Source organism: Manihot esculenta, chromosome 15 (assembly GCF_001659605.2).
Source record: "Manihot esculenta cultivar AM560-2 chromosome 15, M.esculenta_v8, whole genome shotgun sequence".
NCBI lineage: Eukaryota > Viridiplantae > Streptophyta > Magnoliopsida > Malpighiales > Euphorbiaceae > Manihot > Manihot esculenta.
Window position 1 is genome coordinate 16,447,722 of NC_035175.2, and position 14,387 is coordinate 16,462,108.

The following is a 14,387-nucleotide window of genomic DNA, read 5'->3' on the forward strand; positions in this document are numbered from 1 at the left end:
AACTTACTTAAAACCTAAAAGAAGAGGAGGATCTACACTTATCTCTTGAAGATCGAGAGGAGATGCGATCCCAAACTCGGAGATAAGGAGGGATGAGCTCCGGGGGTCTCAAAGCTTCAAAACTTTGATCTTAACTTAAAATCTTCAAAACAAAGGTACAAGCTCATAAAAATCATGAGAGACTTGAAGGAAAAGCACAAGATCGACAAGGGGTGGCAGAGACTCACCTTGCCCGGAAATGGAGAGAGAAAACTCGCCCATTTTCGAACAGGGGGCCATTTATAGGTGGCTGGCCAGACCACTTTCGGGGGTCAAAAGTACCTCTACATCTGCCCCATGTTCGACGGCCGAACATGAGGTTCGGCGGCCGAACCAAGGTTTCCCTCCAAACTCTTTTTTTTTTTCAAAACTCAATTTCTTTCTTCATTAAAACAATAAAAACATATGAAAACATTTTAGAAAACCTTTATTTTACCCTTCTAAAAGGCTCCGACATCCGAGAAATTCCGGATTCCAACGGAGATTCCGCCGGAAGGTAAAAATTCCGATGCCAGGGTCTAGCCAGGTATTACACAACCCAGTTCAGGGACCAAAGTAGTGAAACCCATGGTTGGACCGGACTAGGTGAAAGAAGGTACATAATAACTCGATGGAGGGGGCAAAACCCCAACACAAACAAATAGACTCGAAGCAGCATATGAACAAGATGAAGTTTGGAGAAAGTATCCGAGGAGTCACCCTAAAGTGACGGAAGACCTCGATGAAGAAGGGGGTGAAGGGGAAGGTCAGCCTTAGATTGCGCTGCTTGACAAAAAAGACTAAGCTACGCTTCTGTTGCGCATCTATTAGACCTGCCGGAGGGGGATTAGGAAGTATGATCCTCTTATTAGGAAGAGGGACCCTAATTCTATAGATGGTGTTGTCGGCATAGTTGCTAGAGAAATAACGAGAAAGGGAAGAAGGGGTGACAGAAGAGACCAAACCCACAACATCAGGAATTCTAGAGGGATCCATGGAGGAGTAAGACGTACCTCTGATTGAAAAGGCGAGGGTCACAAAAAAAAAGAGGAGAGCAAGATAGCAGAAGGCAAGAGGCGGAATAGCGAGTGAAATCAGAAGCGAAAGTTTGAAATGGGTAAAGGCAGAGAAAAGACATTTTGATGAAAGCGTTCCTAGAGCCGCACAGTAATAATTGGGACATCGGGATTTCCTCCGTCATTAATTATGGAATAATTAACGAGCGAGTAAAGGGGTACTTGATAATAGTTGGACCTCAAACACCCCTGTCCTTACTAAACTAATAAGAGAGGGTCAGGTCAGAGTCTCATGGCAACCCAGCACACCGGTCCATTTTCTTGGGCACGGCCCAGGCCTCAGACTAACAGGTCTAACCTAATACAGTCAAGGCCCAAAAAATCAAAGTCCATGTTACTCAATTTGATGGGTTAGTAGGGTTATAGACTCCTATGCATCCAAGACCAGATCCATACAGGTACTGGAGGAAATTAAATAGCCGTCTAATAATAGAAAAAAGGGGACGTCTATACGTACGATCCTTCATAATAAGGACACGTCGCTAGAAGACAAAAGAGGAGAGATATAGGGAAGTAAGGAAGTAACCAGAAAAACTAAACTCACTCACACGTACCAAAACCCTACCTTCTTCTGGATTTCAGATCATAAAGCATCCTTGAGATTATAATACTACAATTATTCATTTGCCTGAGCCTAATACTACAAAAACTTACTTCATAATTTCAGGGAAACTAAATACAGAGAGTCATGATCCTATGAATTTATTCAATACACAGAAAACTTGAACAGCATGTAATGATTATAAGACTCTCCAGGATTCACAATCTGTGAAGGAAAGTTTGGGTGATTCACAGCATCAGGAAACCCTTGAGTCTCCAAGCAAAGAGCTGCATGAGGCTTATACACAAATCCACCTTTGCCCTTCTGTGTCAAACTGTTGCTTGTATAGAATTGGACACCAGGTTGATTACTGAACAACTCAAATGCTCTTCCTGACTTCTTGTCTTTGACAATGGCTACTTTCTTCATCATCGTCTTCTTCTTCTTTTCACTGTCGTCAATGGCGTAGTTTATGTCGTAGCCATTAGCTAGTTGCTTGATCCTGCTTCCAATGGTGTAGGGTTTAAGGAAATCGTATGGCGTTCCTTTAACGGAGACGATTTTCCCGGTGGGGATGAGCTGGTTGTCGACGGGAGTGTAGTGGGAAGCAAAGAGTTGAAGTTCTTGGGAGAGAATATCGCCGCTGTTTTGGCCGGCCAAGTTCCAGTAGGCGTGTTGGGCTAGATTCACCGGAGTTGCTTTGTTTTTAGCTTTTGCTTTCATTGTTATACTCAACTTGTTTCCTATCAGTGTGTAGCCCACAGCCACACGAAGATTCCCAGGGAATCCTGCACCAAACGATTCAAGAAATTTCAATTGTGCATATTACTTGAATCATCTCCACAATTTATATGATATACTCACCTTGATCTCCGTCAAGACTGTGATAGATAAAGATAATATGGGGAGAACGGCTATCCGGTTTATATTTTTTAACTTTCCAAACCACCTTGCTGAATCCTTTAGGGCCACCTGAAGTTGATTATGCATTAAAAAAAACCAAGTTAATTTTCTAGGAAAATGGTGGAAAATTGGACACTCAAAATCATCCCTCAAAGAACTTGAAGAAAAGGATTTGGGTGAATTCTTTGGTTTACTAGATGTAATTAAATTGAAGAAAGGGTATTGAGAAGAATAAGAAATAAATTACCATGAAGCATGTTCTTCCCTTCATTAGGAACTAGTTTGTATTGAGTTCCATTCAAAGTAAATTGAGCACCAGCAATTCTATTAGCAACTCTTCCAACAGTTGCTCCAAAATACGACGTGTCGTTCTGTATGAACAACACAATCATTAGGGTATCATACCCATAAAATTACAAAATTTAAACCCAATTAATTATTAACCATTTAATACTTGAATATGTTAAGCTTTTATATAATTTAATTAATAATATTTACCCATTGCTATTATAAAAGAAATTTTATAAATATATTAATTAAAATTTTAAACATAAATGTAATATTTTTTTATTACCAAATACTAAAATAATATCAAAATATATTTTTTTAGTCTTGAAATTCAAAACGGTGATAAATCTGGAAAAAAAAAACTTGTACACGTGGACCAAAGAAAATATATGGTATAGGAAGAAAATTCTGAGGTCAAATAAAGCGGAAGTGACAATTAATAAAAGAAAAAAACAATTCATTTCTAGAAAAATAGTGCAATTTGAAGGATATGTAGAACGAGTAATATTTGATTTAAATTAAAATAATTAATTAATTATTATAATTTTATTTATTTTATTTTATTTTTAAATAATTATTAATATTTAATAAAATTTAATATATTTAAAATAAATATAATTAAAATTTTTTATTATATTTTCTAAAATAAATATATTTTTTAATAAATATATAAAAATTTTAATTATTTTGATGTTGTCCAAAAAGAAGAAGGATTGTTCTGCAATTATTATAGGAAAAGATTAGCAACCTCTTAGAAAGTTCTTCCAATGAGGTGGGGCCTCCTGGAAGTCTCAGCACCTCTTTAATATCTCCGGATAAGATTTTTATACCGTAATAAATAAACAAAGCTGATAATCCCAAGTATAAATTTTAATTCTTAAATTGTCATTAAAATTCTGAAAATATCCCATTTCAAAAAAAAAATTCTGAAAATATTAAATTTTATTTTTTACTAAAATCTAATTTGAAATTATTACTAAAAAATAAATAAACAAACACTTGTTAGGATTTTAATTTGTGAATCATTCCATTTATTTTTATTTTAAATTATTTAATATTTTAATTATAAATAAAAAATAAAATTTAATATTTTTAATCCATAAAATTATTTAAAAACAAATTTGACTCATTAAATTTAATTTATTATTCTAATTTAACTTAATGTAAATTTAAATATTCGTATTTTTAATCATTACCTCCAAAAGAAGTTGTAACATGGAGAGAATTATTACGAGAATTTTATGGTATAAAAAAATTTATTAGTTAATTTTTTAATTTTAAAAATTATAATAAAATTTAAATCAAATAAATAATTTTAGATGACTTTTCTTAAATAAAACAGTTTGCAAAAATATTTTATTTTTTATTTTTTAATTAATATATTCAATGACTTAAGCCTCAACAACATTGTCAAGTATAGTCTAAATTATGATTGAAAAAATCCTTTTTTTTTTTTCTTTTTTTTTTTTTTGTGGTTGTGGTCCATTATTTCTGGGAAACCAGCAGCACCTGGTTTTCTGTAACCAATGCATGTGAGTTGGAGTAAAACCCCTCCAACCACAATAACAATTTTCCCAAAAGGTTAAAACAAAAGACAAAGCAAGAAACAAAAGTAAAAACAAATAAATAAATAAACAAAACTCACCTTGTAGTCCTGTGCAGAATCATAACCCAGAACAACATCGTCCAGTTTTCCTGTTGTTAATCATCGATCGTTAAGCTCAAGAACAAGATAAATACATAATTAAGAAGTAATCAATAAATTAATTACCATTTTTGTCAGGAAGAAACAGAGAGATGATACGAGCACCATAGTTGGTGAGCTTCAAGGAGATATCTCCTTGTTTCAGCTCATAAACTCCTATCTTTTCTTCCTCTTGGTAGCCATTGATGACTTCCCCAAAAGCTACAAGAATGCTTATGCAAAACACAAGACAGAATTTACCCATCTTTAACTTGTAAGATTAGAGGAAGTGAGAGATAGAGAGGAATGAAAAGGAAGTGGTGGGTTATCCAAGAATATAATGAAGAAGAAGTAGTATATTTTACTTTTCAGCTTTGATCTTATTTGCTAGACTGATGATAGGGCCATTTGATTTGTTGACTTTTTATTGGGACAAATTTGAAAAAAAGATTCTTTTGTTTTGTCCATTTGGAACCCACTTGCAATTATTTACCAGAAAAATATGCTATTATTAATTTTCTTGATTTTACTTTTCCAAATGTTTTTCTTAGATGAGTCTGGAATTCTTTTTGTTTTCAATTCTAAACCATCTCTTTCGGAAGCCAACTATTCCAACTAATTTTAATTTGCCCTTGGTTCACAACACTAATATCTGAATAGTTGAGAGAGTTAATTATGAAAAGTTATTTTTTTATAGCATTTAATTAAATACTACCTAAATAACTATTTACTGTTAAACAGATAATAACTATTATAACAAATTAATATTATTATTAAAATATATTTTAATTATGGGTGAATGATTTTTAAAAATTAAAATTTTAATATTTATAAAAATTAAATCAATTTAAATAAAAAGTAATTTAAATTAAACAAATCTAATTCGATTCGATTTTAAAATGATAATAATCTTTTTACAATTTTTGCTCTAGTTTCGGTTCCAATTAAGCGCAAATTCTGAAAAGTTAATTTGGTTTCAAATTCAAAAGAATTTAAAAATAAAAAAATTAGATGAAATTAAATAAAAAATAAAAAAATATATAAAAATATTAAATATTACTAAATTAATGATCAAATAAATAAATAAATTGTAGAAATATGTACATCGCATACATTATATTCAAATAGAAATAACATTTTTACAAGTAAAAATGAAAATAATGAGTTGATAATTAACTTACTTATTATATATCATTTAAATATATAATTTTATTAGATAATTTATTTAAAATTTAAAATTAATTATATCTAATGGGTCTAGGTTATAACAGCGGTTTGCAGTGTAGATTGTCTTGATACGTTAAATTATTATTTAAAATTTGGAAGGATAATGTAAGTAACTAAGTCCGGGTTTGACGGATCTCGTGTCATCTTGTCAATCAAAAGTCCACGCCTTTGTCATTTTATAAAACAACCAGCCAAGTGATAGTTGTACTTTAAATATAATTTTAAAATGTTCGCTAATTTTAAATATAAATTCTTAGTTTTATTGTTTTAAAAAATAAACTTCATTAAAATTCTTTTTATTTCATGAAAAATATTTTTTATTTTAAATATAATTTTAAAATATCTGCCAGTTTTAAATATAAGTTCTTAATTTTATTGTTTAAAAAAGAAAAATATAAATTATATAAAACTCCATTTATTTTATAAAAAAATATTTTTAATATTTTAATATTTAAAACACTCAAAAAATTTAATCAATTAAAAATATTTTTTAATTAAAAAAATTAATTTTTTTTAAAGGAAACTTTTTTTTTTCAAAAGAAAAAGGTCATTTTCTAAATTTTAAATACCTTATCAATACACAATATATATAAATATTTTACAAAAATAATGTTTTATAGAAAATATTTTTTAAATATAAATTATTTTCTATAAATAAGTGAACTAAAATAAAAAATTTTACCTCATTGATACTAAAATCATCCTTAAAGTTTATAATATCTTGAGATTGAATAAACCATAACAATTGAGACTAACTATATTTTTTTTAAAAAGGTGATCTTAGTTTTTTTTTTTTTTTTCTAAAGATAGGAGATTCATTGATTGAAGGCAAGAAACTCAAATATTACATCCTGATCAGATATAAGATCTAAAAAATATAACATAATGAGATTCTAGAGCCAATAAAATAGAAGCTCAACAGAAAAACAAACTGTTCTTCCTAGAACCCTAACCCAGAAAACATGACTCATCCAACCTGGTTGGAAAGCAAAGAACTGCCACCTACAATTACTAGAAAAAGCTCGTCGTTGCTGGCTTGATACAAAACAACTAACTCTCAAATCGTAGTCTAAAAAAGACACGCAAACACACTGAAGCACTAAGAAAGCAATCGAAAAGCTGAACAAGAATAAACAAAAAAATGCAACTCACGTTTCATCAAAATGTGTAATCAGTGCCTTAAATTTAGTAAACTCTCACTTTGATGCATATATACCATCATCATGCTTGGAAAATTGTGAATTGATATAATATTTTCTCATTGGCTTTTTCATCAATATGTCATCTGAGCTGTAAATTCTTTTTTCATGAAGGAATTTATCAATTCCTTCATAATGAAGAAAATTCAAGAAGGAGGATTAAGGGACCAATTTGGTCCACCTCCTCACTCCCTCTATATATCTGTATCAACTTGTGAAATTTAGAATTAGAATTGGAGAGAAAAAATTATGTGAGATTTTTTTTTTAGTTTTATTGGGTGAGAGAAAAATATTATGAGTTCAGATAAATTAATTTGAGTGTTATTCTCCACATCTATTTTGTAATTTTTCTATTTTATTAGTGAATTTTTGCTCCCCTTCGCCCATGAACATAGGCTTTTGCCGAACCACATAAAAATTATGTTGTCTCGTTTTATTTCATTTTCTCATATGTATTTTGTCATGCCATATTTTATTCATCCCAAATAAATACTTTTTGATCTAACCTCAATAAACTGGTATCAGAACTACGTCTAGTATTTATTTTGAGATTAGGTATGGCTATGACAAAATTTGATATTGAGAAACTTGACAGTAATGTTAGTGTTGCCTTATAGCAAGTGAAGATGCAGGTTATTTTGACACGGAACGGGTTACAAAAAGCACTATTAGGATTGAGAAATTATCATAGTCGATGACTGATGATCAGAAGTAGGAGATGGAATAAAAAGCTTTGGTTGCCATTCAATTATGTTTTTCTGATGAGGTTTTGCGAGAAGTCATTAATGAGAAAACTCCAGCGAGTTTGTGGACTAAGCTTGGGTCATTGTATATAATGAAGAACCTTACAACAAAATTGGTTGCGAAGCATCGTATGTGCATGCTTACGATGGCAGAAGGTACATCCCTAAAATCTCACATTGATGAATTTAGTTCTATTTTAATGGATTTAAAAAATATGGATATTGATTATGAAGAGGAATACCAAGCTCTATGTTGCTTCATTCTTTACCTTCGTCCTATAAATATTTTAGAGATACTCTTATTTTTAATAAGTCAACATTATCTTTGGAGGAGGTCAAGTCAGCTTTGTTCTCAAAAGAGCTTATGGATAAAAAGCTTATTTCCAAAAATGATAGTCCAGCAGAAAGCTTGATTGTTAGAGAAAGGTCTACCAATAGAGATTTTGCTAGCAGTAACAGACCTAAATCAAGATCAAAATTCAAATATAGAAATATAACTTGCAATTACTGTAAGAAAAATGGGCACATAAAGACTGATTGCTTCAAGTTGAAAAATAAGCAAAACAACAAAATTGACCAGAACAAGCTTGCTGAAACCAGTATGGTGGAAGATGTTGTCGTTTCTAATGTTCTTTCTGTTACTAAAGCTATACCCAAATCTAAGCAAAATTGGTACTTAGATACTGCTGCCTCATTTCATATATGTGTCAATAAAGAGTGGTTCTTCACTTATGAGCCTATTGTTGATATTGTGTTGATGGCTAATAATGATTCTTATGAGGTTTGAGAAATCGATACAGTCAAGCTCCAAAATGCACGATGGTATAATTAGGACATTGACTGGTGTTCGACATATTCTATACATTAAGAAAAATCTCATCTCTTTGATAACACTAGTAATGGGTGGTCATACATTCATCAGAGATGGAGATTTTGTGAAGGTCGTGAAGGGTGCTCTTACTGTGATGAAAGGTCTTAGTAGATATTATGTACTACAAGCATCTATTGTTACAAGTACTATTAATGTCTCTTCTTCAATATCAGATTCTGATACTACAGAATTATGGCATATGAGGCTAGAACATATGAGTGGAAGAGGTTTGAAAATCTTAAGCAAATGGGGTCTTCTTTATGGCCATAGTACATCTAAATTAGAGTTTTGTGAACATTGTATCTTTGGTAAATAGAAGCGAGTCAGTTTATGTACTGTAATCCATAAAAATAAAGGTACTTTGGATTAAATTCATTTAGATCTTTGAGAGCCTGCTCGTATTCCTTCTAAAGGTGGTGTGCGGTACACGCTTACTTTCATTGATGACTACTCCAGGAAGGTATGGGTTTATTTTCTAAAATACAAGAATGATGTATTTGCTACTTTTAAACAGTGGAAGGCTTTGGCTGAAAAGCAGACAAGCAAGAATATTAAGACGCTCCATACATATAATGAACTAGAGTTTTGCGAAAGTGAATTTAACAAGATCTGCAAAGATGAAGGCATTGTCAGACATCTTACAGCCAGAAGGACTCCACAGCAAAATGGTATTACAGAGCGCATGAATAGAACTTTGTTAGAAAATGTTCGTTGCATATTGTCTAATTCTGACTTGTCTCAAGATTTCAGAACAGAAGCAGCTTCTACAGCCTGTTATTTGGTGAATCGTTCTCCATTCACAACTGTTGAGTTAAAGACTTCTGAAGAGGTATGGTCTGGTAATCCTCTTGATTATTCTAATTGAGAGTATTTGGTTGTCCTGCTTATGTTCATACCAATAGTGGAAAATTGGTGCCTAGATCCACAAAATATATTTTCATTGGTTATCCATTTGGTGTCAAGGGATATAAAGTATGACTTTCAGATCATGATCCGCCAAAATCAGTAATCAGTAGAGATGTCATATTTAATGAATATGAGATGCTTAAGGAATCATCTGCTTCACTAGATTCAAGTTCAAAAGATGCAGTTGTGGAGCCAAACACGAGTCTAAAGGATCCAGTTAGTACGGTGGAGTTTGAGGTGGAGTGTGCACCTATACATGATGATTCGTCACAAGAAGGCCCAATTTCAATTATCTTCTCCTATTCAATTAGAAACATCACAACAAATAGAAAGTCTAAGGCACAAAAGAAAGAGAAAAGTCCATAACGGGTTGCTTGATACAAATTATATTCCTTTTGCAATGTCGGTAGCACAAGAAACTAAAGCTGGTGATGAACCTTCCACATATTCAGAGGCAATCTCTTGTGATGATTTAGCTAGATGGCTAGTTGCCATGCAAGAGGAGATGAAATCTCTCTACAAGAACAAGACTTGGGAGTTGGTAAACCTACCACAAAATAAGAAGATTATTGGATACAAATAGGTTTTTAAGAAGAAAGAGGGTATTCTAGGTGTTAAAGATGGTAGATACAAGGCACGATTGGTTGCAAAGAGTTATAGTCAGGTTCGTGGAATTGACTTCAATGATATTTTCTCACCTGTTGTTAAACATAGCTCTATTCGTGTTTTGCTTGCATTAGTTGCCATGTATGATTTAGGGCTAGAGCAATTGGATGTTAAAATTGCCTTCCTACATGGTGAGCTCGAGGAGAAGATTTATATGCAACAACCTGAGGGTTTTCAAGTTGAAGGGAAACAAGACCATGTTTTTCTGCTGAAGAAGTCATTGTTTGAAACAATCTCCTCGATCGTGGTATAAATGATTCGACTCTTTTCTGATTTGACATGGTTATTTGAGGAGCCAATATGATAGTTGTGTATACTTTAGAAAACTTACTGATGACTCATTCATTTATTTATTATTGTATGTTGATGGTATGCTCATTGCTGCCAAGAATATGTCTGAGATCAACAGATTAAAGAACGAATTGAGTGGTGAATTTGAAATAAAGAATTTGGGAGCAGCCAAGAAAATTTTGGGTATGGAGATTCAAAGAAATATAACTACATGTATATTATATCTAACTCAGAAGAGTTACATTGAGAAAGTCTTGGAGAGTTTTGGCATGAAAAGTGCGAAACCTGTAAGTACTCCACTTGTTGCTCATTTTAGATTATTAGCTGCTTTATCACCTCGGTCAAAAAAAGATATTGAATATATATCACATGTTCCTTACTCCAATGCTATTGATAATTTATGTATACTATGGTTTGTACTTGCCCTAATATTTCACATGCAGTTAGTGTGGTTAGTAGATTCATGTTTAATCCAGGAAAAGAACATCAATAAGTAGTGAAATTGATTTTGAGATATTTGCGAGGCACTGCTAATTACTATTTATAGTTTGAAAGGACTAAAAGCAATGTGGTTGGTTATGCTGATTTAGATTATGCAAGTGATTTGGATAAAAGAAGATCCATTACTGGTTACATGTTCACTCTTGGCAATTCTACTATCAGCTAAAAAGCTACTTTACAGTCCACATTTGCATTATCTATTCCTAAAGCAAAGTATATGGCAGTAGGCTATAAAGGAAGCTATTTGGTTAAAAGGTTTATTTGGTGAACTCAGTACAAATCAACAAGTGACTGTCGTCCATTGCGATAGCCAAAGTGCTATTCATTTGAAAAAGGATCAAATATTTCATGAGAGGACAAAACACATTGATGTAAGGTATTATTTTATTTGTGATATTATCAATTAGGGTAATATTTTAGTTAAGAAAATTGGTATTACAGATAATCCAGCTGATATGATGACGAAACCTCTCATTGTTAGCAAATTCAAGTATTGCTTGGACTTGATTGGTATTTGTCTGAATTAAAGTCTAAAGGCCTAGTGGAGAAGGTGGAGAAAATTCGACCAATTTTGAATTGGGAAAAATTCAAGTCAAGGTGGAGATTTGTAATCGGTGCTTTGAATTTAGTAAACTCTCACTTTAATGCATATATGCTAGCATCATGCTTGAAAAATTGTGAATTAATGTGGTATTTTCTCAAATTAATGTGGTATTTTCTCATTGGCTTTTTCATCAATATGCCATCTATGCTGTAAATTCTTTATGAAGAAAGTTATCAATTCCTTCATAATGAAGGAAATTCAAGACGGCAGATTAAGGAACTAACTTGGTCCATCTCCTCACTCCCACATATATATGTATCAACTTGTGAAATTTATATACACTGAGTTAAAGAGAAAAATTGTGTAAGATTTTTTTTTTTTTTGGGTTTTATTGGATGAGAGAAAAATATTGTGAGTTTGTGATGAGTTGCAAAACTCACCACTTTTTACATATTAAATTCTATAATTTTGCTATGATTTTGATATAAACAATTGATTTTTATTTGGAATTTGATTTTGGACATGATTTTAGCAGAAAATGAACAAAAAGAGGCTGAATTAGAATATTTTCTGACGGAGAGATTACAGCCTTGCCTAAGGCGACAGACAGACTTCAGAATTCGAATTTGCCAGCTATAATCTCATTTTTCCAACTGTACAGAGTTTAGATTAGTTTCAAATTGAAGCGAACATAATCATATTAGGATTGTGATAATATAGGAGTAGTATAGTTTATTTTAAATTGTGAATATTTATCTTTTTATTGGGAAAAGCCTATATAAAAACTGCCTAAGAATTAACCTAGGCATCTCATATTTTTTTCTCTTCTCCTTTCTCATATTCGGCCCCCCCTAGCCACCTTCTTCTTTTTCTCTTTTCTTTATTTCTTTGCCATTTTATTATGGGTCTTAGAGGCTATACACTTCTTTTCGATTGAAAGTTAATCAAAATTGAGGTTTATTCAAAGTTGTGAGATTATGTTCTTATCTTCTCTTCATCTTATTTCTGTTTTAAATTAATTTCTATTTTTGAAGAACACCACTTTCATTATTGTCTCTTATGAATTCAAGGAGTCCATTGAATCTACTGGAAAAACAACATATTGCTAATTAACCTAATTAAATACGTAATTGTTTAATTGTGTTAATAACAACTAATAATTAGCATATTCGTTTATGTTAAGGGATTAGTTGATTTAAATAATTTGCGTGTTATTATTGATGAAGTTTGGGTTCTTCTCTCTTAAAGCAGTTAACGAATTAAATCTACACGCGTGTTGGGGTTATTGGTTAACTAGGAATTAATTTAAGTGCGTAGCAGATTAATTTAATTATAAAAAAGAATTGGTGGAATTCGCGTGTTTGAACACTATAACCAAACAATAAATAATAAAATGAATTATCTTTCTAATCAATAATCAACTGCCAACCCCTCAATTTGATTACGTTCAGTTAAAATTTAATTTGATGATTTATTTCACCATCTTAATTACATTATTTTTCTTCTTTCAGTTTTATTTTTAAATTAATTTCTCCAAACAATGCTTATCTTCTTCTCTCTTTTTTTTTTTTATTTTAAACTATTTATCTTATTCTACTAGTTATCTAAATTAAATAAAATTGAGGTATATGTGGAATCGATACTCATTTTCTCTATCTATAAATTCTTTTAAATCAAGAAAAAAGAAATAAGTTTTAATTGGCAAATTTGACGCCCCTCTGATTGGGTAAATTAATTTGAGTGTTATTCTCTATATTTATTTTGTAATTCTCCTATTTTATTAGTGAATTTTTGCTCCCCCTCTCTATGTGGATTTTTTTCGAACCACGTAAATTTTGTGTTGTCTCATTTTATTTTATTTTTTCATATTTATTTTGTCATGCCATATTTTATTCATCCCAAACAAATATTTTTTGATCTAGTCTCAATTGAACGGTTGCAAGAATGTGAAAGCAAGTATAGAGAGAGGAGGGACACCTCAATCGAACCACCATGCACTGCTTGGGTCACAATAGAGAACCACTCAAAAGCCGATGCCAGCGAGAGGAAAGGAGAAGAAAAAGCCAACGACCATATCTGCATCTTTCAAACTTCCTCTGAAACCCACTACCAAAGCATCAAAAAACTGAAGTAAACCAGGAAGCCCTCCAAATCTATTCAAAACACAACAACACAACTAACAAGAAAAAAATGAAAAGAAGAAACACAAATTTGCAGTCCAAAAGAGCCTCCATTGAGCGCATTTGCGGTCTCACAAAAATAACAAGACTATTTACATCTCTTGAAAAAGTCGAGGCTAAATCTTAAAAACCAAAACTCTCTCTTCAAGGGAAGAGAGAGCGAAAGCGAGAGCTTTGTGACTAATAAGTAATCTTAGCTAAGTAGTGTGCTACATGATTAGCAACACAGGTAACATGAACATAGGATAAAACAAAATATTAGCAAACATCATTTTGCAAATTAGAACGATTCCTATAATAGCCTAAAGGAACTAGGCTTTTATTTATATGTTGGATCAATATCATTCGAAGTGTAAATAATCTGCTGGCTTTGAAGTTTTTAAGTTCGAGTCGAATTTCAGTTTGACTCTTTTTGAACTTAAATTAAAGATTAATGAGCTCAAATTTGGCTAATTTAGAAACAAACCAAATTGAATGAGCTTTTAGAGTTAAATTTTAAGCAACTCATCAGCAGTTTGATTTATTTACAAAATAAATAAATTTTAGGTTTAAGACAATAAATTTAAAACTAAATAATTTCAATTCAATTAAATAAGAATGTATATAAATTAGATTATAAATCTACTAAATAAACAAACTTATAAATTTTAGTGAATTAAATACAAACAAGCTCAGGTAATAAACATGGCAAAAATCATGTTTCGTTTGTTTTATTTAAAAAGTAAATCAAAGCTTGATTTTTATAAGTT

General features: G+C 31.5%; 1 protein-coding gene across 1 annotated transcript; it reads right to left on the minus strand.

Moving 5' to 3' along the window:
- Positions 1-1,645: 1,645 nt before the first annotated feature.
- LOC110601118 (galactose mutarotase) lies at positions 1,646-4,868 on the minus strand. The gene is made up of 5 exons (XM_021738133.2): positions 4,598-4,868; positions 4,472-4,521; positions 2,786-2,909; positions 2,500-2,607; positions 1,646-2,423 (listed from the first exon to the last, which is right to left on the minus strand). Exons 1-5 carry the CDS (start codon positions 4,773-4,775, stop codon positions 1,801-1,803), a joined length of 1,083 nt encoding a protein of 360 aa, XP_021593825.1. The 5' UTR covers positions 4,776-4,868; the 3' UTR covers positions 1,646-1,800.
- Positions 4,869-14,387: the final 9,519 nt, after the last annotated feature.